Genomic DNA, 27,283 nt, shown 5'->3' with positions numbered 1-27,283 from the left:
GAACTTGTCTGGCCCGGAAAAATTAATTACCCCTCTTTATTAAATCACAAAATAACTGTGACAAATCACAATTGTAGCAAAGCAGAGTTTGATTTCAAAGGCCACACCCACACTTGTTTACCACCATGTGTTGAATCAAGAAAACACTTAAATAGAATGTGTAGACAAAGTGAGGTAGGCTACAAGATCACCATGCCAGGATCCAAAGAAATTCAAGAAGAAATGCGAAAAAAAAAGTGATGGACATCTATCAGTCTGGAAAAGGTTACAAAGCCATTTCCAAGGCTTTGGTGCTCCAGCAAACCAGTGTCAGAGCCATTATCCACAAATGTCGAGAGCTGGGAACAGTGGCAAACATTCCCTGGAGTGGTCGGCCAGCTATAATTACTTGGAGTGTGACAACGACTAATAGAACGTAGTACAACATCTAAAGAACTGCAAGCCTCGCTGGCCTCAGTTAAGATCGATGTTCATGACTTTACTATGAAAAAAAAAACACTGGCCAAAGCTGGCATCCATGGCAGAGTTCTCAACCGAAAACCATTGCTGTCCAAAAAGAATGTTAAGGCTCTTCTTAAATTTGCCCAAAAACATCTTGAAGGTCCTTCACACCTTTGGAAGAACATTCTGTGGACTGATGAGTCAAAAGTTGAACTTATTGGAAGGTGTGCAGTCCGTTACATTGGACGGAAAAAAAATGGCGCAGCATTCCATCAAAAGAACACTAGCAACAGTTAAGCATGGTGGTGGCAGTGTGATGGTCTGGGACTGCTTAGCTTCCTCAGGACCAGGACAACTTCCTGTAATTGATGGAAGAATAAATTCTGCTGTCTAGCAGCAAATTGTGAGGGAGAATGTCCAGCCATCAGTTCGTGTGCTCAAACTCCAGCGCTCTTGGAGCATGCAGCATGACAACAATCCAAAGCACACCAGCAGGTCCTTGTCCATGTCAGTCTATCCCAGCTGAGTTTGGGAAATAGGGCGGACTACAAGTATCTTGTAAAATTGATTGGGCGTGTTTTACAGTAAGGTGCCATATAATCCAAAAAGGACAGTTGTCAATTACCTTATTTGCTTGCATATAAGCCACCCGCGCGTATAAGCTTCACCCTGAAAGTTGCCTTGAAATTTTTGAATTTTACAATTTCTCGCGTATAAGCCAACCCCCCCCCCCTCCCCATTGCCAATTTTCACATCCATATTCATGGTTTTAATAGGGAGTACAAATATGTTACTTCGAAGGGAAAATCTTATGAAAAATCATCACAAGTGGTATTTCTGAGATACTGTATGAATCAAAAGCACATTATTAGGGTCAATATCATAAGGAAGTTGTCTTTGTAAATGCAAAATATCAAATCATTCAATTTGAAAAAAGAAATGTCTATCTTGAGAACCTGATGCTTTCTAATTACAGAAAGTACCATTTTCTTACCAGAAGTTTAGGTTGTTATGGCAGTTATTTTGCTTCTAATGTCAAAATATCTCAATTCTTTCGATGGTTCATATTACTCCAATAGTTGTCACTTTCGAACAAGAAATAAAACAAAAAAAACAAAGTGGAATTTTGTTTTATTTCAAAATCAAGGCGACTCGCGTCTGGTGAAAAAAATTTAGACGGCAGCACCCCGACCTCGCTAAGATGGCTGCGCCCCGAGCGAGCAGTGACGGGAACGTTTTGCGTTTTATGCAAGATACGTTTTTTTCATGAATTTCATTCCTAGATGTCAAAATAAATTTTTTGAGCGTTTTATCTGTTTATCTTTTCTCTATTTTGAAATAAATGACCGTATTGGCATTCGCTTGCGTCGTGACGTCACAGCGTACGCATGAGTGCCATTTTGTCGTGACGTCATCGTGTCACAGCGCCGTCAAATTGCATTTTTTTGCAAGTTGTGTTTTTATGCGCATATAAGCAGAACCCTCGATTCAGTCATCTTTTGTTGTCCGACAAAAGTGGCTTATATGCGAGTAAATACGGTAGGTGTTCTCGCTTAATTGACAACTTGCAATTTTAGTTAGTTGGGAAAAAAATTCCAAGATGGCAGCGCATATGCATGCAGCAGCTTCATGTTTTTAGTGGGTCTTTTCGCAAGTTGTTCATCAATACCAGACTTAAACATCAACTATAACCGCATGGACTTATTAAACATCGATATCGGGCAGGAAACTACGCTTTCTAGCGGCTTCCATCGCGCGCACAAAATACCAGAGGAGATCCTGAGATCAGCGGGACCTCCATGGATTGTTGTCGAGTCCGGCCAGTGAAGAAGGTGGCGTCGGAATAGGAAGCAGAAGCAAGGCTATGAAGAGGGCAAGTTTACGAAGCTTGGAAAGAAACCACTCAAACCACCATTTATATCTCAGATAGCTGATCCTACACCACTGCTAGCCGAGCCGACCCGTCCGTCAGCCGGGCCGACACGTCCATTAGTCGGGCCTTCACATCCGTTAGCCGAGTTTTTAAGCCTTTAAGCTGAAGCAGTTGCATTTAAGAAACAAGAGATCTGCTCATCTAGACAGCACCCTCAACCAAGCCTAGGTGCTCTAAGACCCATGACGTAAACTAAAAGGATTTATTGGTGTCCATTTAAATATCAGAAGCATCTTGCCAAAGTGTGACCAAATTCATCATCTATTAAGTAACTCAAACATGGATTTTTACGCTTATCCGAGAACTGGCTAAATGTAAATTCATCGATGGCTGGACTGCAGGTACTGGGATACAATATCTTCAGATAGGACTGGGAAATCGTGGTTTGAGTTTGATTTATATAATGAGGGACAGCACATATTAATGAACATTTTCATATGTATGTTAATTAACATATGTAAATACAGTAATAACTCGACATACGAATGCCCAGACATACGAGCAATTTGAGATATGAGTAAAATTTTGAGTAAATATTTATCTTGAGATACGAGACAAATTTTGATATACGAACATACAGCGGACGCGAGAGGTCTTATAGCCATTCATTCATTCATTTTCTGAACCACTTTATCCTCATTAGTCGCGGGGGTTGCTGTATGGACTGCTGTTAATGTGTTCCACAATTTGCTCCGCTACTATCTTTTCCAAGACTTTTGAGACGGCTGGAAGGATGTTTATAGGTCTGTAATTGTTGGTTATTGTGGGTTCCCTGATTTGAGGACCGTTGTGATAACTGAGGACTACCAGGATTCAGGGAAGAGACTCTCATTTATGGATTTGTTTACAATAGTGGTTAATGAAGCTAAGAGAGATTACCTACTTGTGGTATTTCAGAAATGTTACATCCATGTTAAACGCATCTTTTGCTTTGGAGCTTTTGAGACCAGATACTGCTTTTTCGACTTGTGACCACAAGACCATGTTAAGATTAGGAATGGGTTCATTGGTGTTTAGTGGTATTGGTGGGTGATATTCTATTTGAGGGAGGTGTCAGTTCTTTAACGAGTCTATAAATTAATCATTTAAAGCTATTTTATAGCTATGTCCCTTGGGTCACGGATTGTTTTCTTCTTCAATTGCTGGGTATGATGACAATTAGGCTTTTTGTCGAGTCAATGATGATGACAAAGCCTATGTCCGATTATTTTTTTATTTTTTTTGCCAAGATGGCGCCGTTCACGCGGGAGCCAGTGGCAGTATCTCTGTACACTTATGTTTTTCGTGTTTTACAGCCCTTCTATCTTTTTTAAAATTACATTTTAATATTTCTTAATACATTCCTTTTTACTTTACGTTGTACTTTATACTTTTTACTTTAATGTTTTTACAACTTTTCTTGTTCTGTTAGCCTGGCTTCTTTCGGCTACTTCTTTTTTGGAACCATTCAGCCATGCCTACGCTGTCACACACATGTGACTAGCTGTTACAATACGCAGCAGAAGGAGCAACACCTCGGTGCCGCCGGAGTTTTGGAGCTGGACAAAAGAGTCCCGGGAGAAGAGGCAACGCTTTTGACCAACCATTCCATCATGGGATAAGATGGAAGAGCTGTCGGCACTTACCAGCAACAGAGTAGAGGAGTTCTGCCCTGCTGCTGTTTTCTTCAGCTCCAGACTACTGAGGAACTGTGCGGATAAGCTTGGAAGAGTGACTCTGCATATTCTCTACCTCGGTCACAGTCTGCAGAAGTTCCCCATCTCGTGGAAGACTTCCTGTGTGTGGTTCCAGTTTTTGTCCAACTTTACAACGTCTTTTTGAGTCTATCCGTTTTTGCTACCGAAACCAAGATGGCGCCGTTCAAATGGCAGCCGGTGGCGGTAGCTCCGTCCACTCTTGCTCGTCTTGTGTTTTTGCTGCTTTTCTGGCTTAATGATTTGATTTGGTGATTCTTAATCATCCCATTGACTTTGAATTGCTTTGTACTTTGTGCTTTTGCTTTGTTGTTCTGCAGTCTTTGCGACTGTACTGTCTAACTTATAACTAACTATGCCTTTTCTTGCTACTGTCACAATGAAATTTCCTGAATACGGGATGAATAAAGTTATCCAATTATTATTATTATTGTAGTTCCTTTAATTGTTTGTGCTTTGAAGTATTTCCTTTCATATTTTTCCCAGATCTCTTTATAGTGTTCCCTTTTGTGCTGTTAATTATGTCTATAAAGAAATTTGATTTTGCAGTTCGAATTTATTTTATTGGTTTGTTTCTTAGACAAGTAAATGTCTGTATGTTATTAATCCTTTTTTCCTTTTTGTTTTAAGTGATATTTTGAGAGCATGGTCTTGTTTTTGTTTTTTTAATGCCTGTATGTCTTCATTTAACCATGGGAGGCGATTCTTTTTTGATGTTTTTTTGTTTGTGAATGTAGCCACTGTCTTGGATAGTGGTCATGAAAGTGTTGCGGCTGTCATTAGTATGGTTATGGTAATGATAATCATCCCAATTGATATTGTTTAACGCCAGTGTCAGATTTGGGATCTCCCTTTTTGGTACCCTCATCTGCTCGGATATGTTTTTTGGGCGCATGCATATCTATTTTTAGGAAGAGTTCTTGAGAATAGGATGAGGTTGTGGTCTGGTAGAGCTGTAATCATATTGAATGTCTTTTGAATCCTCATACTTATTGGAAAAGAGAAGACCCATACATGTTTCAGAAGCAGTTAGTCTCGTAGGACTTTTGATTAGTGGCATAAAGTTAAATTTACTAGTTAACAGTGATTTCAACTCTCTCCGATTTGATTTATCGAGCCAGTAAATATTTAAATCTCCAAGTAAGAGAACTTTTTGTGTTGGATTCCATAAGAAGGACCCGAAACTCCATGTAGAATGTATGAGAGGCAGATGGAGGTCTATATATGCCAACCAAAGTAATTGACATATGTGGGGATAGTGATAATGTAAGGCTGATGCATTCAAGGTTGTGTACGTTGACCCATTCTACGGTCCCTTCTGAAGATATTGTAACCCGGTATCCCGGTGCAATTCAACCATCGATGAATTTACATTTAGCCAGGTCTAGGTTAAGCATAAAAAAAAAATCAAGGTTTGAGTTACTTAATAAATTATGAATTTGGTCACACTTTGGTAAGACACTTCTTATATTTAAATGACCACCAAGGAGTCTTTTTGGGTCCCACAGCGCCCTGGCTTGGTTAAGGGTACTGTATAGATGCCAGTTCTTTTTTCTTAAATACAATGTTTCTTAGACACAAGTCATTCTGGGACTTACCCACCGCTGGTTTGGCTTGAGGAGTTGAGAGCATGGCTAACAAGTGTCTAGGTCCGTATAAAACATCTTGGGACTTACCAACCGCTGGTTTAGCTTGAAGAGTTCGTCCACATAAATCCCTTGGAGATTCACCCATTGCTGGTTCATCTTGAAGAGGTTTAACTCCGGCAAAGGAGCGAGTAGGCTCATCTAACGGACTCGTCGAGAAGTGTACCGTAGCTAGTGTAAATTTGGCTAATTTATATGATGGTGTAGCTAATGGTGTGGGTTCACCTAATCCAGCTAATGGTGTAGCCTCCGTTAGCTTTCTGAGTTTAGTTAATCGGCCCGCTCTACAACCTCGCTTTCGCTTCCTATTCCGACGCCCAAGTCTTCACTGCTCAGATCCGACAATAACCCACGGTGGTCCTGGCGATCTGGCTATCTCGTTCGGTATATTGTGCGCGCGATGGAAGTCGTTATAAACCGTAGTTACGTGTCAGAGACCGATGTTCAATAAATCCAAGTGGCTGTGATTGATGTTAAATTTGATATTTAAGTCCGATATTGACGGACACAAAAAAACACGAAATGTTTGACGCTGCAAGCATTGGCGCTGCCATCTTGTCTTATTTTTCCCCTAGAGTGTTTAGGATTTCAATCAGCCTACCATGCATGTCTTGGGAATGTGAGAGGAAACCGGAGTACCCGGAGAAAACCCATGCAAGCCCGGTCAGAACATGCAAACTCCACACTGGAGGACCGACCTGTGATTGAACCCAGGACCCCAGAACTGTGAGGCCGACACGCTAACCACTCATACGGGTGTATGCCTGGGTTTAAAAATTAAACAAAATGTGTTTCAAATTTCACTGGAGGGCATTTCTAGTACGCCCAAATAAGAGAAATGCATACTCATTCAGATTCAGGTCAGGTGACTGCCTGGTCATAGCATACAATCTGATTGATCTGGCAATATTAAGCTTCTTCCGATGTGTTGCTGTAATCAGAGGATTACCGTAATTACTCGAATATAACGCGCACTCGAAAATAACACGCAGGTCATTTTGGGCCAAAAAAATCTGGAAAAACGCAGTACTCGAATATAGTGCGCACCTAAAATTTCCCGCTGACGAAAATCAGAAATCTTACCTTTTTTTCTTCGTTTCACGATTGTTTTGTTCAAACAAATTTATTCATTAGAATCCTTCAAATGAAGAGTTCCTCTCTCTCTTTGTCTGTCCTCTCATACATCTCTTCGTTGAGAATCCTATCAACGTCCACGCTTCCTTCATCCACTTCCTCTTCCTCCCACAACACATCATCCGATTGGCTTTACGAGATGACGTAAAATCCGTGCGTCAAAGTGAGTTTGACAATGCTTTTTTTGATCGAAAATTTGTAATTTATTTTAGTTATTGATTATAACACTGAACTGAGAGAGGGTGAACTGAGACGGGTACGAGGCTAGAGGGGAGCAGTGGTGGTCTCGGCTTTACGAGATGACGTAAAATCCGTGCGTCGGCTTCACGAGATGACGTAAAATCCGTGCGTCGGCTCTACGAGATGACGTAAAATCCGTGCGTCAAAGTGAGTTTGACAATGCTTTTTTCGATCGAAAATTTGTAATTTATTTTATTCAATTCAATTTCAATTCAATTTATTTGGCAAGAAAAAGCACCAGGCTAAGGGCCATGTAACAAGACACAAAAAAAAAAAAAAAAAAAAAAAAAAAATAGTTATTGATTATAACACGCACCCCCAACTATTGGAATTAATTATATAGCAAAAATCTGCGTGTTATATTCGAGTAATTACGGTACCTCTTCAGACTACTGTTTTCCTTACTTGAGCTGTGACAGCGATGCAGGCAGCTTCATGATGGCCGCCAGCGCCTCATGGCTTCGCTTGTGCGTTCTCAGACCATTGCGCGACTTGAAAGTGCGTTGGCACTGGTCACAAGCATAACTCTCAATTAGAGACTTTGGGTCCACCTGCTCTTGATCGCCCACCTTTTGAGGCAATACAGAGAGGTAGCTTTTCAATGGGGAACCTTCATCTTGTAATGCTGTACATCCCAAAAGCCTGTTCGCTGTAGTTTCTAGAGACAGCTGATTCCCAGGAAAAAACAAACAAAAGGGGCATTTGTCGCCAATCATTTCATTGTGATTTGCTGTAAATCATATCAGAAAGTGTGAACTTACCGACTTAGACGTCTTTACCCTGGGAAACAATGCCATTTTTTTTTTGGTTGCCATCTTAGTCAAACTCTTCTCCCGATGCCGATCTAGGTGGCACCCGAGCTTGCTGATCCCGTTCAGTGTTTTGTGGCAGTGCGTACATTGGTACACGCCTGTGGAGCGACCTGCCGGATAGATCACGGTGAAATCTGAGCGGTCATCAGAGAGGTGGACATCACAGTAGTGGGCAAGCAGCAACTGATGCGAGTTGAAAGACAACCCTGGACACTTTTTGCAAGGAATTGGAGCTGTCTGCTGGGCACCTTGTGGGATTTTCACAGAGTCTGGAGGGTTATTCTGAGAAAGGGGTATTTTGCGTTTATTGTAAGTCTTCAGCAACCTATCTCGTGTGCCCGCATCCAGTTGGTGGGTCTTATTGTAGTGATACGTCAGGTAGCGGCGTGCCCAGGTTTTGTACTCGCACATCTGGCATTGGTAAATTTCCTCTTCACCTGCCAGGGTGTTATCCTGTTGTTCCGAGATGACTAACTGCGGCAAGGGCGCCTCCTTCTTGATTTTGTGAGGGTACAGTGGGGCAAAATGTTTGAGGAAGGCAGCCTTTCCGTGTCGTTTAGTGTAATGCACAGCCAGACGATTCCGGACGACCGATGAATAAGAACACAGCAGACACTTGAACAAACAGTAATGTGTACTCCCTACCTTCTTAGGCAGTTTCCCTTCAGGATTTGCCTCAATCACAGAGGCGGCCTCTGACAACGGTCTCTGAGCATTAAGTTCTTCAGATGCGGGGGTTTCCTTTTCCTTCTTGGAAGTGACACCATGTCGATTGGCACGGTGAATGGCGAGTTTCTTGAGCGAGACAGAAATCGCCAGGCACAAGTCGCACTGGTAGCCTCGCTTATTGTTGGTACTTGCCTGGTAATTGCTACTGAAGACAATTTCTTCCCGATCGAACTCTTCCATCCGGACCATGAGGCCAGGATGCATCATTTGGCAGTGTGTGGCCATGCCATGCTTGCGCGAATTGACATATGGACAACGTGGGCACTTGTAGACTAGTCTTTTGGTGACAGCGTTGCCCTCAGGTTCCAGTGGTCTATCAGAGGCCTGCTCATAGAGTGGTACAAAGTGTTTCTGATAGGCTTCCTGTCCGTGCTTATCCTTGTAATGTACCCCAAGGCGTTTCTTCTTGTAATAAGAATTAGAGCACAGGACGCAACTGTAGCGACAATCCTGAAAAGCAGTGCTCATGTGTTTTAAACGCATGTGTCGACCAAACGCAATTTTGTTGCTGCAGCTGAACTTGCACTGCTGACACCTGAAAAGCGTCATTTTGATTTTGTACGGGACACTTTTGGAAACCTTAATGTGCAATTTCCTGGCATACGGCACCGCCGTGGTGTCAGGCGGTGTCTCGCCATGGGCCTTCTCACGGTGCTTTCTTAGTTTCTCTCTCGTCTGGTGGGTTTGCGGGCAAAACTCACACATGTAGCCTCGGAAGTGTGAGGACGCATCACCTTCCACACCCCTCTTCTTCATAACCCAGTCGCCCAACTGTGCCTGATCCACATACAGGCTGTCAGCTTCGGACTGGAAAGATGGATGCCTCATCTGGCAGTGCGTGAGTACCCCCTGATGCTTCGTGTTAACATAAGTGCAGTACGGACACTTGAAGACATGCATGTGGGTGTCTTCTCCTCTATCAAAAGTATGTTCTGATTCTTTGGAGGTCATGTTGCCTTCCTCCTTGGTCAGGACTGATGTGGGGTGTTTTAGAGAAACACTTGGCGACTCAAGTGGGATGTCATATTCATCGAAACAGCCGAGAATTCCGTGGCTGCAGTCATCGTTCTTTTTAGTGGTCAGTTTCTTATGGCTGCCTAAACCAGGCACTGAGCCATCTTCCTTCACACACCAGGGATGTACAGCGCGGTAGTGCTCCATAATCCCTGCCACTGAGCTCCCTTTGAAAGAACACGCCCGGCACGAATATATTCTGGTGTCACTCTGCCCGTCCGTCTCACCTTCATTCCCATCACTCAGGTCTTTCCGTTTCTTTTTAATTGAAATTTTATGGCCTTCATTTAAGGAAGTAGTGATAAAATCCAGGCTGGATCTGCTGTCACGGTGTTCCTGGAGATAGTGTTTGTACAGAGTGGTGGACTTTTTGTGGGAGAATGAACACAAATCACACTGGTAACCGGATTGTACATCCCCTTGCTTGAGGGACACTTTTAAAACACCCGAACTGGAGTTATTTTCTCGGTGGCACTTGCGTATGTGTATCCGGAAAAGGTTTGGGTTATGTGATTTGTAAAGACAACTGTTGCACTGGAGGGTCTGGGGGGCTTGTTGTTTGTTTTTTGACTTTTTGTGTTGGACTTCATTACTAGCCTCTTTCTTCTGCAATAACTCCAGAGTTCTAAATGTGTAAGCTTGGATCTCTTTGGGCGTGGCAACCGAACCATTGTGTTTTTTGACGTAGTGCTGGACCACTTTAGAGACTGTGCTCCGCCGGTAGAGGCAGAAGTGGCAGAAAAAAGTGTGCTCATCACCCTCATTTAATATAGGAAGTGGTAGCAAGGGACAAAAAGACTGGTCCTCAGTATGAGGTGTGGCATTTTGCAACTTATTATGAATCTCAGTCGTGTACTCCACAATGTGTTCGCTTCTGGTCCGGAGTTTATCGTGGGTTCTGAACTGGTGGACCATCATTCCTTTGATGGTAGGATTCCCATAATTGCACTTAAAGCAGAAGTACAAATTCTGAGGTCTTTCATATATATTTGGTTTTGATTTGTGTATCGACTTTAGTTCTTCATCTATTTCATTGAAATTGGGTGAGGTCATTCTTTCGACTGGAATCTGTTTGTGCCCCTCAGCCCCTTGTGTGTGTTCAAGGATGAAATCAAGTCCTTTGTCTCCATCCTGTTGTGACTCAACTTTTTTATTCCTAAAAGGCTTTGACATTGTTTGTGAGATTTTCACTTTTTCCTTGGTTTTTGTATGAACTTCGGTACCTTTTCTGACTTTCTCGGGTACAGACGATTCAGACGTAGCTTTTGGGGTCTTAACTTTGTCCTTGGTTTTCATTTTAGCTTCTAAAGTCTCATTGACTTTTTCAGGTAGAGGGGATTCTGACTTTGCTTCACTAATCTTAACTTCTTCCTTTGTCTGAATTTGGGACCCTTCCTTTGCTTTCTCTAGTGAAGGCAACTTTGATTTAGCTTCTAAGATCGGAATGTGGTCCGGGGTTTTTGTCTGCAGCTCACAGCTTGGATGTTCTCGTGTCTTTTTCACCTGTCGTTTTATTATGTCGATGCTGACAGCTTCTTCTGGATGATTTTTTTGGTAGTGAACTTGCAAGACTATTACAGACTTGTGGCTAAAGGAGCAGCTTTTGCATTTATACAGAGCTACATTTGGTTCTGTTTTGAACAAACAGAGACTTTTGACTGCTGATGCGTCTTCTTGGCATGGCATTAAAATGTACTTGAGGAACATCAACCCATTTAGCAGTTTTTCTGTGGGATGCCTGTTTTTGTAGTGCTCTTTGAGTGCATCCAAAGCATTGGTGACAAATTCACAGGTGAAACATTTAAACACCAGGTTGATTTGATGTAGCCCAAGGGTGAAAATATTGGGGAAGCCCACATGCTCATCAGCATGGTGCTTCTTGAGAGCGTCTTCGTTCAGGAACTCAACTGGACACACCAGACACCGGAAGGTGGCACTCCGATCATTGGTGTCCTGGATGTAGTCAGAGTTGTAGCATACATATGGATGAGTTTCATAGTAATGTGCAGACATGTGTTTGAGGCTGCCGTCTTGGTGGTTGCAGTGCTTGCAGGTGTAAGTCACGTGTCCAAACCGCTTTTCCTCATCGGCTTCACTGACTTCAAAGGACAGATCTTTCCTGTCCGTTGCTTTGACTGTAGTGTTTTCCGCATTGGAGGTTCTCTTATTTTCTACGGAAGATGCTGGAAAGATCGGCTGCATCAGAGTAGCATGATAAAAGTGGTCCTCCTTTAAGTTTAAGAAAGTCTGGTTGCTACACATGTCAATGGTGGACTGGGCAAGAGCAACATTGTCAGATTCATTTTCTGATTTGTGGTCTGAGTTCTCGTCTGATGAAACCTCTTTTTGCCCATCGGTAACTGTGGAGTACATGCTGATAATGGTATGTTGTGCCTTCTTGTATGCCTTCAGATCCTTGGAGGTGTTAAGCGTCTCTCTTGAGGTAGATGTCTTCGCAATAATATCTTTATCCTTTTTTACATCACAATGGTTAGTAGACTGGGCAGAAATTTCTCGCTCTAGCTTTTTAGTAACAGCTTCCAAATTCTGGCCATCTTCCAGGTGATTTAAAACCTTTAAAAGGTCTGTTTGATGATCTGGAACTGCCGAGGTGCTTTGAGGAGAGTCCTTCAAGGAGGGTTTATGTGAATCAGGATCACAGCCTTGATCATGACTAATGTGTTCAAGCAGAAAGACCTCGGAATTGAACTGGAGCAGACAGTGGCTGCACTGGAACAACTGCCTAGGCTGCCCGTGAAGTGCAGATTTGTTATGCATGGTGTCGTCATCAGTGTCTTCTTTTTGCACACCGTTGTAGGAGGTCATCGCAGTAGTAGCACCTACATGGTCAATGAAAGCAAATAAACATTACAGACATTATCAGTTGGCTGATTATACCCTGCTACATGGTCAATAAACCAACGCCATGGGGTATGTCACCTATGTTATTTTTGCTAAGTGTGGTTCATTCTTTGTCCCGGAGTTATTTAATCATTTCTGGTCAGTATGTTTCTTACTTTAAGTGAAGTGGCTAATATCACTAAAATTCTAAAAAAATAAAATAAAAAAACATTGACACCAAGTTGAAGCTATAAAATGAAGACACTTGCATGACATGGCAGTGCAACTGTTCTGTATAATACTTTGAACATTGTGTTCATTCATTTTTCATTCTGCTTCTCCTCACATGGAAATCGAGGCTGCTGGAGTCTCTCCCAGCAAATTTTTAGCAGTTGGTATAGACCAGGGGTGGCCAAGTCCGGTCCTCGAGAGCCCCTATCCAGTCTGTTCCATGACTCCCTCCACCAACACACCTGAATCAAATAATCGGGATCGGTATGAAGCTTCTGGACAGCTTGATGATGAGTTGATCATTTGATTCAGGTGTAGTAGAGGAGTGAAATATGAAAAACAGACTGGATAGGGGCTCTAGAGGAGCATGTCAGCATGTTTAATATTTTGGTTAAAAGTAGTAGAGGTCGACAAATATGAGACTTTTATGCCGGTATGTAGAGCTGGGCGATAAAACAATAACGATAATTATCGTGAAGTAATTTTGTCAACAATAATAATAAAAAACGTTCAATAAATATTTGATAATTTTAATCTACAATTACATCACCCGGCCACAACGGAGAACAGGGGCGCTGTTGCGAGATGAACGCTAGTTCCAGTCCAATGCTCTGGGCAAAGAGCAGCCTTATTGAAAATGTCCTTAACCCATTGTCCTCATTTGAGGACATCCTGTAATATTTTTCTTATTTCATAAAGGTGTTTGCCTGTTTCATGCAAATGTTCTGAAAATGTTGCAAAAATCAAAAATGTGTTATCTTGGGTAAAAAAAAGGTTAACTTCATCCAACTCTATTTTATTTTTTGTAAAGGCCATATGTGAGGTAAATTTACATGTTTTCTTTTTGTGAGGCTGAAAATAGTGCAAATGGTGTTGTTGATTGTTTTATTTATTTCATATTGTAAAGCAACTTTTGGTTTGAAGGCAAATTAATAAAAATAAAGACACCTACCAGAATGTCTGCAGAGTTTATTCTTTACTTTTCATAGTGTAAAGAGGGAGTTGTCTGAACTCTATTGCACAACGGAACAAAAAAAATACTTTTTTAAAATCATCCTATTTTATATTCTTTTCTTTCTTTCATAATTGAATAAGGAGAGTAATTTAGTTATTCACAAAAGTTTGAAGTTTCAAATTAGAAAGAAAAAAGATGTGTTATCACGATAATTATTGATAGACAATTTTTAGTGTTGTAATTTTTGTCAGATCGCCCAGCTCTAACGGTATCTAAAACATTTTTGGGCCGATTGCCGATATTTGAGGCCGAGCTTGGTGCAAAAAGGTCTTACCAATACAATACCGACGGGAGTTCCACAAATTGTATTGGATGTGGTGAAAAAAAATTGACTATCATGAATCATGGGGGATAATCACAATTGACAATTTCAAGTTTCTTAAATTCTACCGCCAAAATGAAAAAAAATTAAACATTTAAAAAATCAAACTGAAACCTGAAAAATTATATCAGTGAATAATTTTATTTCAAACATGTTGACATCAAGATTCATTGACGAACATGTCAGCGATCACAATAGAATCAAGCACACCACTATTACACATTAAATTAAGTTACATTACATTAAACTGTAAACTGAAAAGTGGTTTTAGTTCACACTGCTGGTTCAAGTATCTAGGAAAAACACAATATCCATGGAATAAAATAACACTACTAAACATTGGAAAAAATGTTTAATATCACAATCTTTTACCAGCTCCGATGCTGACAGTGTTGCCAAAAATACTATAATGTGTGGTTTCTTGAGGTTGGTGGGATTCATTCAATTCTGCCTTGGTTTTGTTCCTGTAAAACATAAAAGCAAATTGTTAACATTAATTACGAAATGAATAGATAGCGTCAGTTTGTGCTATTATGAAGATAGTAAATAACTGCTCTTAAAATAATTTGTCTTGCAATATAGATGCTATTTATTTGTTAGTAAAATATAGATAATACATAAGTCAATATTTTTGTTTTTCTCCCATTAGATGAAATATGAATAATCTTACACAGCATCCTATTTGAAAGGAAATATTAGTTCAGTTGAAGATGTCAATCAAATGAGGCAAACTATGGGGACTTCACCTACAGGTACAGACGCTCCCCTACTTACGAACGCAATTGGTTCCGAGCGATTGTTCATAAGTTGAATTTGTTTGTAAGTTGATTCAGTGCTATATTTTGTATTATAATTTATGTTTAAGGCCGATATAAGTATATTGAAGGTTTATATAAGTGCATTTGTATGTTTAAGGCTTGTATAAGTAACACGCATTGGTTTGTACTGAAAAAAAAACATTTAATAAAATGGAGAGAATATGTACAGTACTGTAGAGAGAGAGAGAGATTTATGTATTAGAAACTGGCCAAAAGAAGCGACCTAATGACGATTGCACAGTTTTCTTCTTTTTTTCATCATAAATGATGCAGTAGCACTGTATGGCATCATTCAATTGATTTGCAAACTTTGTGCAACGTTCAATATTTGGGTCCTGCTGCTCGATCTTTCTGTTTATAAATGGTACTGACGGTCGAACGATTCAATGCCCGTGAAACGCTCACCACTCTCACGCGCATCAAGCTTCGTTATTATTGCCACTCGTTTCAAATGAAATGGCTTGCCTCTTCCTTGCAACTCCCTCAATAGAAGCGTTTAGCTTTTTACCAACCATATTCAATATTGGATGCATGAGATATTTAATGATACAAATGAAAAAGGTTCTTTGCACACTGGAGATACATTCACGCACTTCCGCATTGCAACGAAGAAGAAGGTAGATGCTGGGTGAGCTGAGCTCTCACAGCGCCAGAAGTCGGTATTAGCGGCGGAAAGAAGTACTACTCCGAAAAAGGCGCGAAATACAAAATTGGACTTGCGAACATTTTTGGACTTAAACGCAATTTGCAGACATGTTCGTATGTACCGTTGTTCGTAAGTTGAATGTTCGTAAGTAGGGGAGCGTCTGTTTATGTACTTTGAATGACTTCATCAGTAAATACCGTATTTTCACACCTATGGGGCGCACTTAAAGTATAAAATCTTCTCCAAAATGGATGCTGCGCCATGTGCATGCACTAAATGAAAAATTCTGAATTACCCTGACCGCTTGACTTACTGGTTTAATTTTGTGCCGACATGCTGCATATTGCGGTAAACCCAGAGGAAGTTCGTGTTCTCATGGTCAAATGAGCAGACCCTAAAAAAAATTGGCTGCCCACGTACTCCAAGCATTACAGTAAATCCGCTCTAAACATTCCAAACGAGTGGCGAGGCAGTTGACTACCTTGCTTGACATGCTTTTACCCCTCAAAATACTCTCAATATCAAAGAAACATCACCGAAAATCTATACTGTGATCCTTCACTTCGCGGCGTGAACTTTCGCAGCTTCACTACATCAAAAATGTGAAAATCCACGCTGAAACTCACAAGCACTATAGCAAGCTTGCCACTCCCCTGTCTTCTGCTTGCCACTAGGAAAATAGCATAAGACAGAAGAAGGTCAAAGTAACTCAACTGAAGGGAAAAAATGGCGGGCAGTGGCCGTCATTTTTATCCGAAAATAGAGCTTTCTGAGCGGCCGGGAGGCCATGTGAGGGTGGATTTATAGCAGAAATGCTCGTTACACCGTGCTGTTTATTTGAAAATAAAACTTGCTTGGCAAATTGGATGGCAGAGAGCGCCAGCGAAGGGGGATTTTTTGTTTGAGATCATACTTCACGGTTTTTCAATTATCACGGCCATGTCTGGTCGACATTATCTGCGATATTCGAGGAATTACTCTGTACAGTGGTACCTCGAGATACGAGCTTAATTCGTTCCGGGACTGAGCTCGTATGTCGATATTCTCGTAACTCAAACGAACGTTTCCCATTGAAATGAACTAAAAACAAATTAATTAGTTCCAACCAATGTTCCCTGTAATTTTTCGTTTGTCTGGGCAGAAAGACAACCTCCCTGAGCGCACTAAGTACCAGTGTGAGCAACATCATCATTGCTCGCTATGGGCACACACCGGTATCACACCTGCCATAAGCCAGTGCATCTCTACCACCCATAAATGATCTAGTCATAATAAAATTTCATGATTAAAATCTATGAATAAAACATGTTAATATATGTCACTAGAATATCCACAAACCTGACTTAAATTTTAACCTATTTTTCACGTCTGTCCTTCTCACTTCTCATTCAAATGACTTTTCTGCTGAATGTCACTTGATAGTTAAACTTGCATCTATATGCAATATTTTTCTATCGGAAAACTCGCTAACAACTTGAGCTTCGGTGCATGTTTTGCAGAGGAGACCTTTCTCACCCAATTTCACAGTTTGTTCTTCTTTTTGCAGACTCCGACAGCCATTGGCTAGACCAGGGATCTCAAACTTGCGGCCCGCGGGCCAACTGCGGCCCTCGGGACGATAATTTGCGGCCCCCGTCTTAATATGAAAGATCGATTTTTTTTATTTTTTTTTATTTATTTTTTTTTTTTACCCCTTTCCCCATGATGGCGCCGTTTAAGTGGCAGCCAGTGGCAGTAGCTCTGTCCACTCATGTTTTTCTTGTTTTACAGCATGTTTTACATGAAAAATTAGAGGGAACATTGACATGCACCTGCTTGTGGCAGGTGTGATACTGGTGTGCCGATAGCGAGCAATGATGATGTCGTGACCGGATGATTCGCCTAAAGACGTTTCGCCGACGGACGTTTGACAGACGGACAGGTCGTACTAGTATTTGTTAGTTTAATGATTAAATACAAATACTAGTATTTGTATTTAATCATTAAACGCTGTTTTCAGCTGGATTTGACCGAATTTGAGAGCATTTTGAGCCGTTTGGCGAATGGACGTCTATAGACGTTTTTTTGCCTCCATCGCGATATCATCCAGTATTTGTATTTAATCATTAAATGCTGTTTTAGGATGGATTTGACCCGATTGCTGTCATTTTACGGCTCGGTTCTGCTACATCTGCCTGCCCAAGAGTGCTTATTCCCGGACTGCCATTGATGGTAGACGAACATTGATTTTTACTATAATTTGGACAACACCGGCGGCGGGCCGGATTAAAAATCCTAACGGGCCGTATATGGCCCGCGGGCCGAGGTTGAAAAACTTGTACACACACGATCCGGCGGGGCGAGCGTTCGAATCCCGTTTCGGCGAAACCTCCGTTCGGCCGAATGAACGTTCGGTGGAACGTCCATTCGGCGACCTGCCCGTCTGTCAAACGTCCGTCGGCGAAACGTCTTTAGGCGAATCATCCGAGTACTGATGATGTCGCTCACACTGGTACTCAGTGCGCTCAGGGAGGTTGTCTTTCTGCTCAGACCAACAAAAAATTAGAGGGAACTTTGGTTCGGAGCTGAATGAACCAATTACGGTGAGGTATACGGCTCTGGAGGGCGGGACATCGGCCGGGCTGTCCAGTGCCTCGCTCACTCATTCATTCCTCCAATCAGCTGAGCGGAGGAGAAGCCGTGAGGCCGATCACTCCGCTCGGCGCGCACACTCCTCCGCTGCTCTCAGCATAGAACTGAATGAGGCGCTATGATCCGTGATCCAGCCTGTGTCAGTGACTGTAGCCATCTCCGCGATTGAAACGGAGAGCGAAAGTGCACATGCGCCACAAACCCGCGCGACTGAATGTGAAAGATCAACCCGAGACTCATTCCAAGTGGAAAAACATATTACAGAGCCCCAGAGATGTCTCTTTCAAAGCCTGCCGTGAAGAGAAAGGTCGGTGATGAGCACAGACAGTTTCAAGAAAAGTGGGGAGTGCAATATTTCTTTGTTGAACACAGGGGCACCCCGACGTGTCTCATTTACACTGAAAAAGTTGCGGTGCACAAGGAATACAATTTGAAACGTAATTGTACTACGAGACATGCTGAGGAGTACGAAAAATACCAGGGAGATGAGAGAGCCAACCAGGTTGCCAGTCTTAAAACACGTCTTCTGAGGCAACAGGATCTCTTCAAGAAGGCTACCAAAGACAGTAATGCAGCAGTCAAAGCTAGCTACGCCGTTTGTGAGTTGATTGATCCTGTGCTAAGTGATCCCAAATGGCTCATGGACTTGGCTTTTCTTGTTGATATCACACATGAGCTTAATGTACTGAACAAGAAGCTACAAGGCCAGGGGCAACTTGTCAGTGCTGCCTATGACAACGTGAGAGCATTCTGCACTAAACTTGTGTTATGGAAAGCCCAGCTCTCTCAGACAAACCTTTGCCATTTCCCAGCATGCAAGGCTCTCGTGGATGCAGGCACACCATTCAGTGGTGAGAAGTATGTTGAGGCCATTTCGAAGCTACAGGAGGAATTTGATCACAGATTTGCAGACTTCAAGACACACAAAGCCACATTTCAAATTTTTGCGGACCCCTTCTCCTTTGATGTGCAAGATGCCCCTCCTGAGCTTCAAATGGAGCTCATTGACCTGCAGTGCAACTCTGCACTCAAAGCCAAGTTCAGGGAGGTGAGTGGAGAAGCAGACAAGCTTGGGCAATTTTTGAGAGAGTTGACCCCCAGCTTCCCTGAACTTTCCCGAAGGTTCAAGCGGACCATGTGCCTTTTTGGGAGCACATACTTGTGTGAGAAGCTCTTCTCCACCTTGAACTTCAATAAGTCCAAGTACAGGTCCAGACTTACTGATGAGCATCTTCAAGCTCTACTGAGGGTCTCCACTGCTTCCTCCCTCAAGCCAAATGTGACTATGTGAGAAGAAGCGCTGCCAGGTCTCTAGCAGCAAGGAGTAGGCAAGAGAAGCCGTGTTCAGAATATTTCATGTTCAATGTTCCATTCAAGTTCAGAAAGTTAAAGGTTAAAGAGCTGTTAATACAGACATTTGAAACGGAATAAAAATAATTCATTTTCTCTACTTAGCCAGCCAGTGTATATCTACTGTATGCTCATTAGTATTATTTGGTTTTGTATTACTGATTGATTTATTTTTTATTCATCTTTAAGTTAATTTATTTAATTCATTATTTTGTGTTAAAAGATAAAGATATTTGATAACGTTGGAATGTTTTATCAGTGCTTTTCTTGTGGAAATCCTGATGCGGCCCAGTCTCACCCAGACTCGGCCTCTAGCGGCCCCCAGGTAAATTGAGTTCGAGACCCCTGGGCTAGACAGTTAGTCATAGTTTTATCTGAAATTACCATTTCTTGTCGTTTGTCTGTGACAGACTGTCATTTTCTGAGTTGCTTTGAAAAATGGCGCAGAAAAATTGTAATTTGTTTATTTTTGTCAATTCAGGTTGGATTTTCTTTTGTGCGCTGCATATGTTTGCTTAAAAGAACCGGATTTCTTTTTTTACTTTGCCTTGTTGAGTGGCTCTGCCGCAGCCCGGCCGTTTCGCCGCGATCGAACTGTTAGCTATATGCTAAACTGCAATAAAGGTATAACGCGTAACTAACGCAGTCATGATAAAGGCTTGGCAGCAGCTCGAACGAACCGTTAGCTATATGCTAACCTGCAATACAGGCGAAATGTGTAAATAACGCAGCCAATTAATGTCATTAACATTTACTCATGCCGCAAAAGAAAACACACGGGATCATATCATTGGCTAGACAGTGTTAGTCATAGTTTTATCTGAAATTACCATTTCTTGTCGTTTGTCTGTGACAGGCTGTCATTCTCTGAGTTGCTTTGAAAAATGGCGCAGAAAAAAATTGTAATTTTGTTTATTCTTGTCAATTCAGGTTGGATTTTATTTTGTGCGTTGCATATGTTTGCTTGCACAGAGAGCACGAGAGTAGTGAGCAATTGCGCACGCGCGCAACTTAGAGGAAACATTGGTTCCAACCCTCTGAAAAAACACCAAAAACAGGATATTGGATTGGAAAAAATGTTTTATTTGTTTTAATTTGCCATCTATTAACAAAGTATCAAAGAACTAGTGGTTTAATAGTATACTAAAATGTGTTTAATAGAACTAAAATTACACGGATTTCGCGGAGGGTAGAGAGAGGGACAGAGGGGGGAGACTCGTAATCTAACAAACACATTTAAATGAACTTGGATTACGAAGCAGACACTCAAATAAATTTAATCTAACCTTACACTAAACTTAATTCTAATTTTGTTTTACAATTTTATACCTTTCTTCTCCCAGGGCTCTGTTTGCCCCGCCTCCACCCTGAATTTCAGATGCAACCTATCGATGGTAGTTTGCTTTTGTATTCCCTTCAAAATATTCCAAAAATTATGCACACAAATGTCCTCACAATAGGATAACCCACGACCACTTGCCAACGAGTAGTATATATAACTCGTATTAGCGATCGCTTCGCCATTCGCAATGACTAACGGGAAAAAAACACAACGCTCCGCCCAGTGCTCGCAGAGATATTACAAAGAGGGAGTTGCGATCACAGAGATATTACACGAGGGAGTTGTGGGGAGAGAGACAGTGCCCATGATGTTCTTATGAGCAGCATCTCGCATCCGCTGTCTGCTCGTATATCAAAATTTGTCTCATATCTCAAGATAAGTATTTGCCCGAAATTTTACTCGCATCTCAAATTTCTTGTATGTCGAGTTACCACTGTATAGAGCAGGGGTAGGGAACCTATGGCTCGGGAGCCATATGTGGCTCTTTCCATGGGTGCATATGGCTCTCCACTAACCTATGAGGTAAAATAGGTAAATCACTGGTGAGAAAGCTGAGTCCCGGACGCACTAATAGAGCGTCACTGTGGCGTTGACACTACCTCTACCACCACTTTAATCATAATTTTGTTTTTTTATTACTCTTCTGCATGATATCATTGATACTGATTTATTAGCAGCATAACAATGTTGTCAAGAGAATTTGGAGACTTTTTGTACTTCAAAAGTGGTGAAATGACCCAAAAATAAATCACACATTTTCATGTATTTTTACTTTTCTATTCTGAGAATGGCTCTCAAAAAATAACATTAGAAAATAGGAATTGTTTATGGCTCTCTCTGTCAAAAAGGTTCCCGACCCCTGGTATAGAGGAAAGGTCTGACATGATTGACGACAGGATGGGGCTGTGAAAGCTTGGAAGATCGACTCAAGCTATGGATTGAACACAAAAGAGCAGCCGGGAGAAGCAAAGTTGCGAACGGCTTGGGATCGATGGATGTCAGATGGCAAACATCGTAATACAAAGACTGACAGGCAGTGTCGCATGAGTTACATGAGGATTTGGAATGGGTTGTGGATGCCTGTGCTAAAGTGTCGGCGAGCACTGTAGTTTGAGCTTTTGCCACCCCAACAGTGAGATGGAACCCACCGTTGTTGGACAGCGAACTCGGCCATTTGGCTAATATCTTTATGTCGGATGCAGGAGATGAGGACTTTGACTGATTTGTGAATGTTTGAATGTTTTTATTTATATTACCGCGAATACACATTACATCATTAAAACCAAATCAAACTCAGTTTTGCTCCTATTGTCTTTTTAAAACATAAGATAGCATGTATGCTCGTGTATGTTTCATGCGAGCATTACCATGTGTTGCGCCCAGTGACGCGGAATGCCTTGTGTATGGTCTCAATACAGAAATAGCACCCGCAACTGAGACAGCGCCGTTTGGGTGTGAAAATACAGTAAAACGTCTAAAACGATGCAAAAAAAAGCGTCTTCCCGTGTGATTTACTTTTAGTTTGCCACCGCGACAGCTCGTGCACTAAAAGGTATACATACCTATACTCTGGTACTTAATTTTCACCACTGGCACATGGGGCTAAAGTGCAATAGTTACACGTAGTGTTTAGATACAACGATAACATTCGCTAACGCTACTGTGGAATGTTTACTATGCCGACATGATGTGGCAGTTGTCTTGGAAATCTACGAGGACCTAAGTTTAGCACTTTACAGCAGGCACATTTTGTCTGTGGAAAACTTGTTGGTTCTACCGTCTGCCACACTAACAAAGTTTGTGCGAGCAGCAGTTGCAGGGTGGCTGTATTACAAACGGAGCCACCGACTCCTCCAAAATCCCCTTGCAGCCTCCACTCGGCGGCAAATTAAGACGTGCAGCAGGGACCGCAGTGCTTGCTTTTCTACATCCTCACATATGTCCAGTAACCCGCTACATTATATACGCAAACAGGTTGCCTCCTTTGCACCTTATTGTTGTGTTTTCCAATGTTGTGTCAGTCATACTTGGTAAAGAAGCCTTGGTGAGGGTTACTTGACACTCATCGCGGTCGTGCTTTAACTGACTATTTTTAATTTCATTCAGTCTTATTTCCTCGTTTGCAAGCGGAACATGACATTGATTTGAGAATTACCTTAAGTCGATGTTAAGCTCATTAATTGGCACTAATACACCGGCCGCTCAGCGTAACTTTTTGGAAGAATGTACATTTCGGAGCCTTCACTAACTACGTCTCACTGTCGTTGCCATGGAGGTATAACTCAGTAAAAACATTTTTAAAAAACTAAACTACATTGCATCTTCTTTTTTGTTGTAATAAAAAAAATCTTACCATGTGTTTCAAACCAAGTATCTTGTTGTGAGTTGGTGTTGCAGAATCTCTCTCATTCCGGGGTCGTTCCGTCACTCAGAGCTGCTGCAGTTGCCGTATAGATGCCTGATCAAAATGGCTTTTTTATGTTTGCCGGCCGATGGCCGGTGTTGGATAGAAGCATTTTAACCTTATGCCAGAATTTCAGGCTTCAAAACAAAGATATTTTTTTTCAAGAATCAACAACAAGTGAAACACAAAAGGGAAGTGGAACGAAAATAATTGGATATTTTAAACGTTTTTAACAAATAAAAACCTGAAAAGCGGGGTGTGCAATATGATTCGGCCACTTTGTATTAATACTTTTCCTGCAATTACAGCTGCAAGTGGCTTGGAGTATGTCTTTATTAGTTTTGCATATCAAAAGACTGGTAAGATAACTTCTGGTAAGAAAATTGTAATTTCTGTCGTTAAAAAGCATCAGGTTCTCATCAAGATAGCCTTATTTCTTTTTTCAAATTGAATAATTTAATATTTTGCATTTACAAAGACAGGCATATTAACTTCTTTATGATATTGATCCTAATAATGTGCTTTTGATTCATACAGTATCTCAGAAATACCATGTGCGATGATTTTTCTTAATATTTTCCCTTCAAAGTAACACATACACAAGTGGGTGCAGGTTTTCCACCCTACTGAAACAGTGCAGACAGTTAGGCCAATGAGGAGGTCTGCTGGAAGAGGCAGCACCTAACTGCAATCAACTGATTACAGTTGTAAGAGAACAGATCTGTGAAAAGTTGTCATCCTGGTGGGTTGGAACAAAAACATGCACCTAATTTTCATATAAAGTACTGCACTACATATCAAAAATCCAAGTAACGAACCAAACTCCGGAACCAATTAATTCCGGAAGTAGCGGTACGACTGTAGTTGTTGTTGTTGTTAGGTCACCCAGGCGCCTGAGGATTACCCTCAGCAGCGCTAGAGCTGTCACTGGAACGCGGATTGGTTCATCCAGGGGGTAGCCGGAGGTGTGGAGCAGTGCGAATATCTCCGGCTGGATGAAAAACGTAGGGCGCCACGTTCCTGTGTGGCAGCTCTGGGTGGTTTTGTTGGATTCGCAGGCCGCGACGGGCGGCCTCTCGGGAGACACCTCGTGAAGGTTCCAACTGTTGTCTCCCGTACGACTGTAGTTAGACTAACTGACTAATCGTAAAGATAGTCCCTAGATTATTCAGGAGAAAATAATCAAATCAAATCAAATCAAAAGCCTTTATTGTCATCATACACAGCTGCGTATAATGAAATTGGTGGTGCTACTCCACAAAGTGCGTTTTCCCAGTAAAAAAAAACATAAATAGTAATATAAAAGTATAAAAAGTCACGTCTGAGCAAGGTAAATTCTAAAATATTGCACAATCTAATATATTGCACATTGTTATTGCACACACCGAAGTTATTGCACAGAAGGGATTGTGTGTCGTGCTAACGCAAGTTCAGAGTCCTGATGGCTGTGGGGAAAAAACTGTCCCTAAGTCTATTTGTCCATGCTTTGTGAGACCTGTAGCGTCTGCCAGAGGGCAGGAGCTGGAACAGGTGACCAGGGTGGTATGGGTCCCTAACAATGTTCCCGGCTCTACTGAGGTAGCGAGGGCTGGCAATGTCATCCGGTGAGAGAGCAGCCGATGATCTTCTGGGCGGTGTTGATCACTCTCTGCATGGCCTTTTTGTCTGTTGCCGTGCTTCCAGCGTACCACACTGTAATGCAGTATGCTCTCCACAGTGGCTCTATAGAAGCTTACCAGAAGCTTAGTGTCCAAGTTGTCCCTCCTGAGTACCCTTAGGAAATGGGCCTTCTTCACCACTGCCGTGGTGTTGGTAGAACAGGAGAGCTTGTCCGTGACATGGACCCCCAGGAATTTGAAGGACTGGACCCTGTCTGCGCATACTCCATTTATGAGGAGTGGGGAACGATCTATCCTGCGTTTTCGAAAGTCCAGGATTATTTCTTTAGTTTTTGTGGTGTTTAGTGTGAGATTGTTCACCAAACCCCATGAAGACAGTTTGTTGATTTCATCTCTGTAGGCAGACTCATCCCCCTGAGATGAGTCCGATCACAGTGGTGTCATTGGCAAATTTGATGGAGTTAGAGTGGTGTGTTGGTGTACAGGGTGTGTTGGTGTATGTATACAGGGAGTATATCATTTGGGACAGCCCTAGGTATAGTTACATAATAGTCAAACAAGATTTCGGATATGAAATCTCATCTCAATTTCTGAACCGTTTTATTCTCATTAGGGTCGCAGAGGGTGCTGGAGCCAATCTCAGCTGTCTCTGGGCCAGAGCCGGGGGACACCCTGAATCGGTGGTCAGCCGGTCGCAAGGCACAAGGAGACAAACAACCATTCACACTCACACTCATACCTAGGGGCAATTTAGAGTGTCCAATCAGCCTACCATGCATGTTTTTACAATGTGGGAGGAAACCGGTGTACCCGGAGGAAACCCACGCAGGCCCGGTGAGAACATGCAAACTCCACACAGGTGAACGTGACCTGGATTTGAACCCAGAACCCCAGAGCTGTAAGGCCGACGCACTAACCACTCGCGTCACTGGACCGCCTTGGATATGAGATTAAATCAATGAAATGTTGCAATCGCAGTAGAAGAACATGATTTGACCGTCAGTTTTGAACAATTAATGCCGACGTGAACCATATGACCACTGCAAAGCTACATCAAAGTGTGTCACATTTATTTTTTTCTACAGCGCGGATAGCATAACTCGTTGAAGGCAATGGATGTTCAATACATTCAACTGGAGAGTGTGTAGGGCAGCCAGGGGTCTGCAAACTGGTCCTCCAGGGCCATTGTGGGTGCAGGTTTTTGTTTTAACCGATCCAACACAGTTAAACCAATGAGGTTTCTGCTGAAACAAGAAGTACCTGACTGCAATCCACTGATTGCACTTCTAAGGTACCAGATTGGTGGAAAGGTTTCGTTTTATAGGTTGGAACGAAAACCCCCACCCACTGCAGCCCTTCCTGGACTAGTTTGGAGACCCTCACTGTAGGCCCTTTCAGCCTATCCTATCGTACTTGAAATTGATTGAATGTTCATTGCCTACAATAGGTGTTTTAAATATCAATTTCCATCTTTTACTAACCACACCAATATATATTTTCTGAAACCGGGGCTGGGGGTGAATGGGTTAAGCTAATAACTTTTGAATAGATATAGACTCGAGTGAACACTTCGCCTGAAAGGGTTAAGCGTGATATGTAGCAGTCCCTTGTTGTCTTGTCGTGACTTAAATTAAATGTCTTAAGACTTAAGTGCTACCGGAGCAGCGACATGAACCAAGTCGAAGCCAATTGAAAGCATCACAACAATGCAAGTGTGGAGCAGACGAATAGCAGCCATGCTTGCGTGCTAGTTTAGGATAGTGGCTGGAACGATTGATGAATGCAGTAGTCCAAACGATATCGCAGAGTCATGGTATCAAATAAATCATCTACTGTGCCTTTAATAGTAAATACAAGGCCACTGTTTCCCTACAACAGTGGCAAAAGTGCTTACGAAGTGGGCAAGTACAACTTCCAACCGAAGGGGGTCTGTGCGTGTTGAAAAGGACGGTCAATAGCGAACCCGCAATGGACCTAAATTCTCAGTAAATAAACAACAAATACTCACCTACTGATGAAAGTAGATTTTGAGGCTTTACACAGCTACGCCCTGAATAGAATCCAATGCTAAAACAGCAAATATTTCCGCCATTTTTCGCGAGACCATAGGACCGGCCAGACGAGCCACAACAGAGCTTCCGGTTTGGTCATGGCTCCTTTGGAGTAAATTGGTATTCTCGCGTATCGTTACTCTGTTTTGTTTCGCCAGCGGTCCGTGGTGGATTTTAAATTGAAAGGTCACCGGACACAAGTTGCACAAGCGTAAAATTGATGAAATCGTCACAATCGCGGTCAAATTTTAGTGTGAAAACGGTTAAAAAATATATGGAAAAACCTCTGCCGTGATTGTTTTTAGAAGTATTTTCACACATAATTATTATCATTTAATCATTGTTAAATCAATCACAATAATCATCTATT

General features: G+C 42.0%; 1 protein-coding gene across 4 annotated transcripts in view; it reads right to left on the bottom strand.

The window, feature by feature from the left end:
* The window catches only part of LOC144073996 (zinc finger protein 462-like), a 48,006-nt gene extending 21,001 nt beyond the window's left edge, over nt 1–27,005 (bottom strand). For all 4 annotated transcript variants that reach the window (XR_013300208.1, XR_013300209.1, XM_077600029.1 and 1 more), the window contains exons 1-3: nt 26,871–27,005; nt 7,850–12,483; nt 7,494–7,756 (exon numbers count right to left, since the gene is read on the bottom strand). Coding sequence is in view for 2 of the 4 variants with exons in the window: in XM_077600029.1 (XP_077456155.1) it covers nt 7,494–7,756; nt 7,850–12,469 (4,883 nt within the window). In the remaining 2 variants the exon portion in view is untranslated. The remainder of the gene's footprint in view (nt 1–7,493; nt 7,757–7,849; nt 12,484–26,870) is intronic.
* Between the last annotated feature and the right edge of the window lie 278 nt (nt 27,006–27,283).

This window comes from Stigmatopora argus, chromosome 5, assembly GCF_051989625.1.
Source record: "Stigmatopora argus isolate UIUO_Sarg chromosome 5, RoL_Sarg_1.0, whole genome shotgun sequence".
Classification (NCBI taxonomy): domain Eukaryota; kingdom Metazoa; phylum Chordata; class Actinopteri; order Syngnathiformes; family Syngnathidae; genus Stigmatopora; species Stigmatopora argus.
The sequence above is the reverse complement of the archived record's forward strand: the minus strand, read 5'-3'. Positions and strand labels throughout refer to the sequence as shown.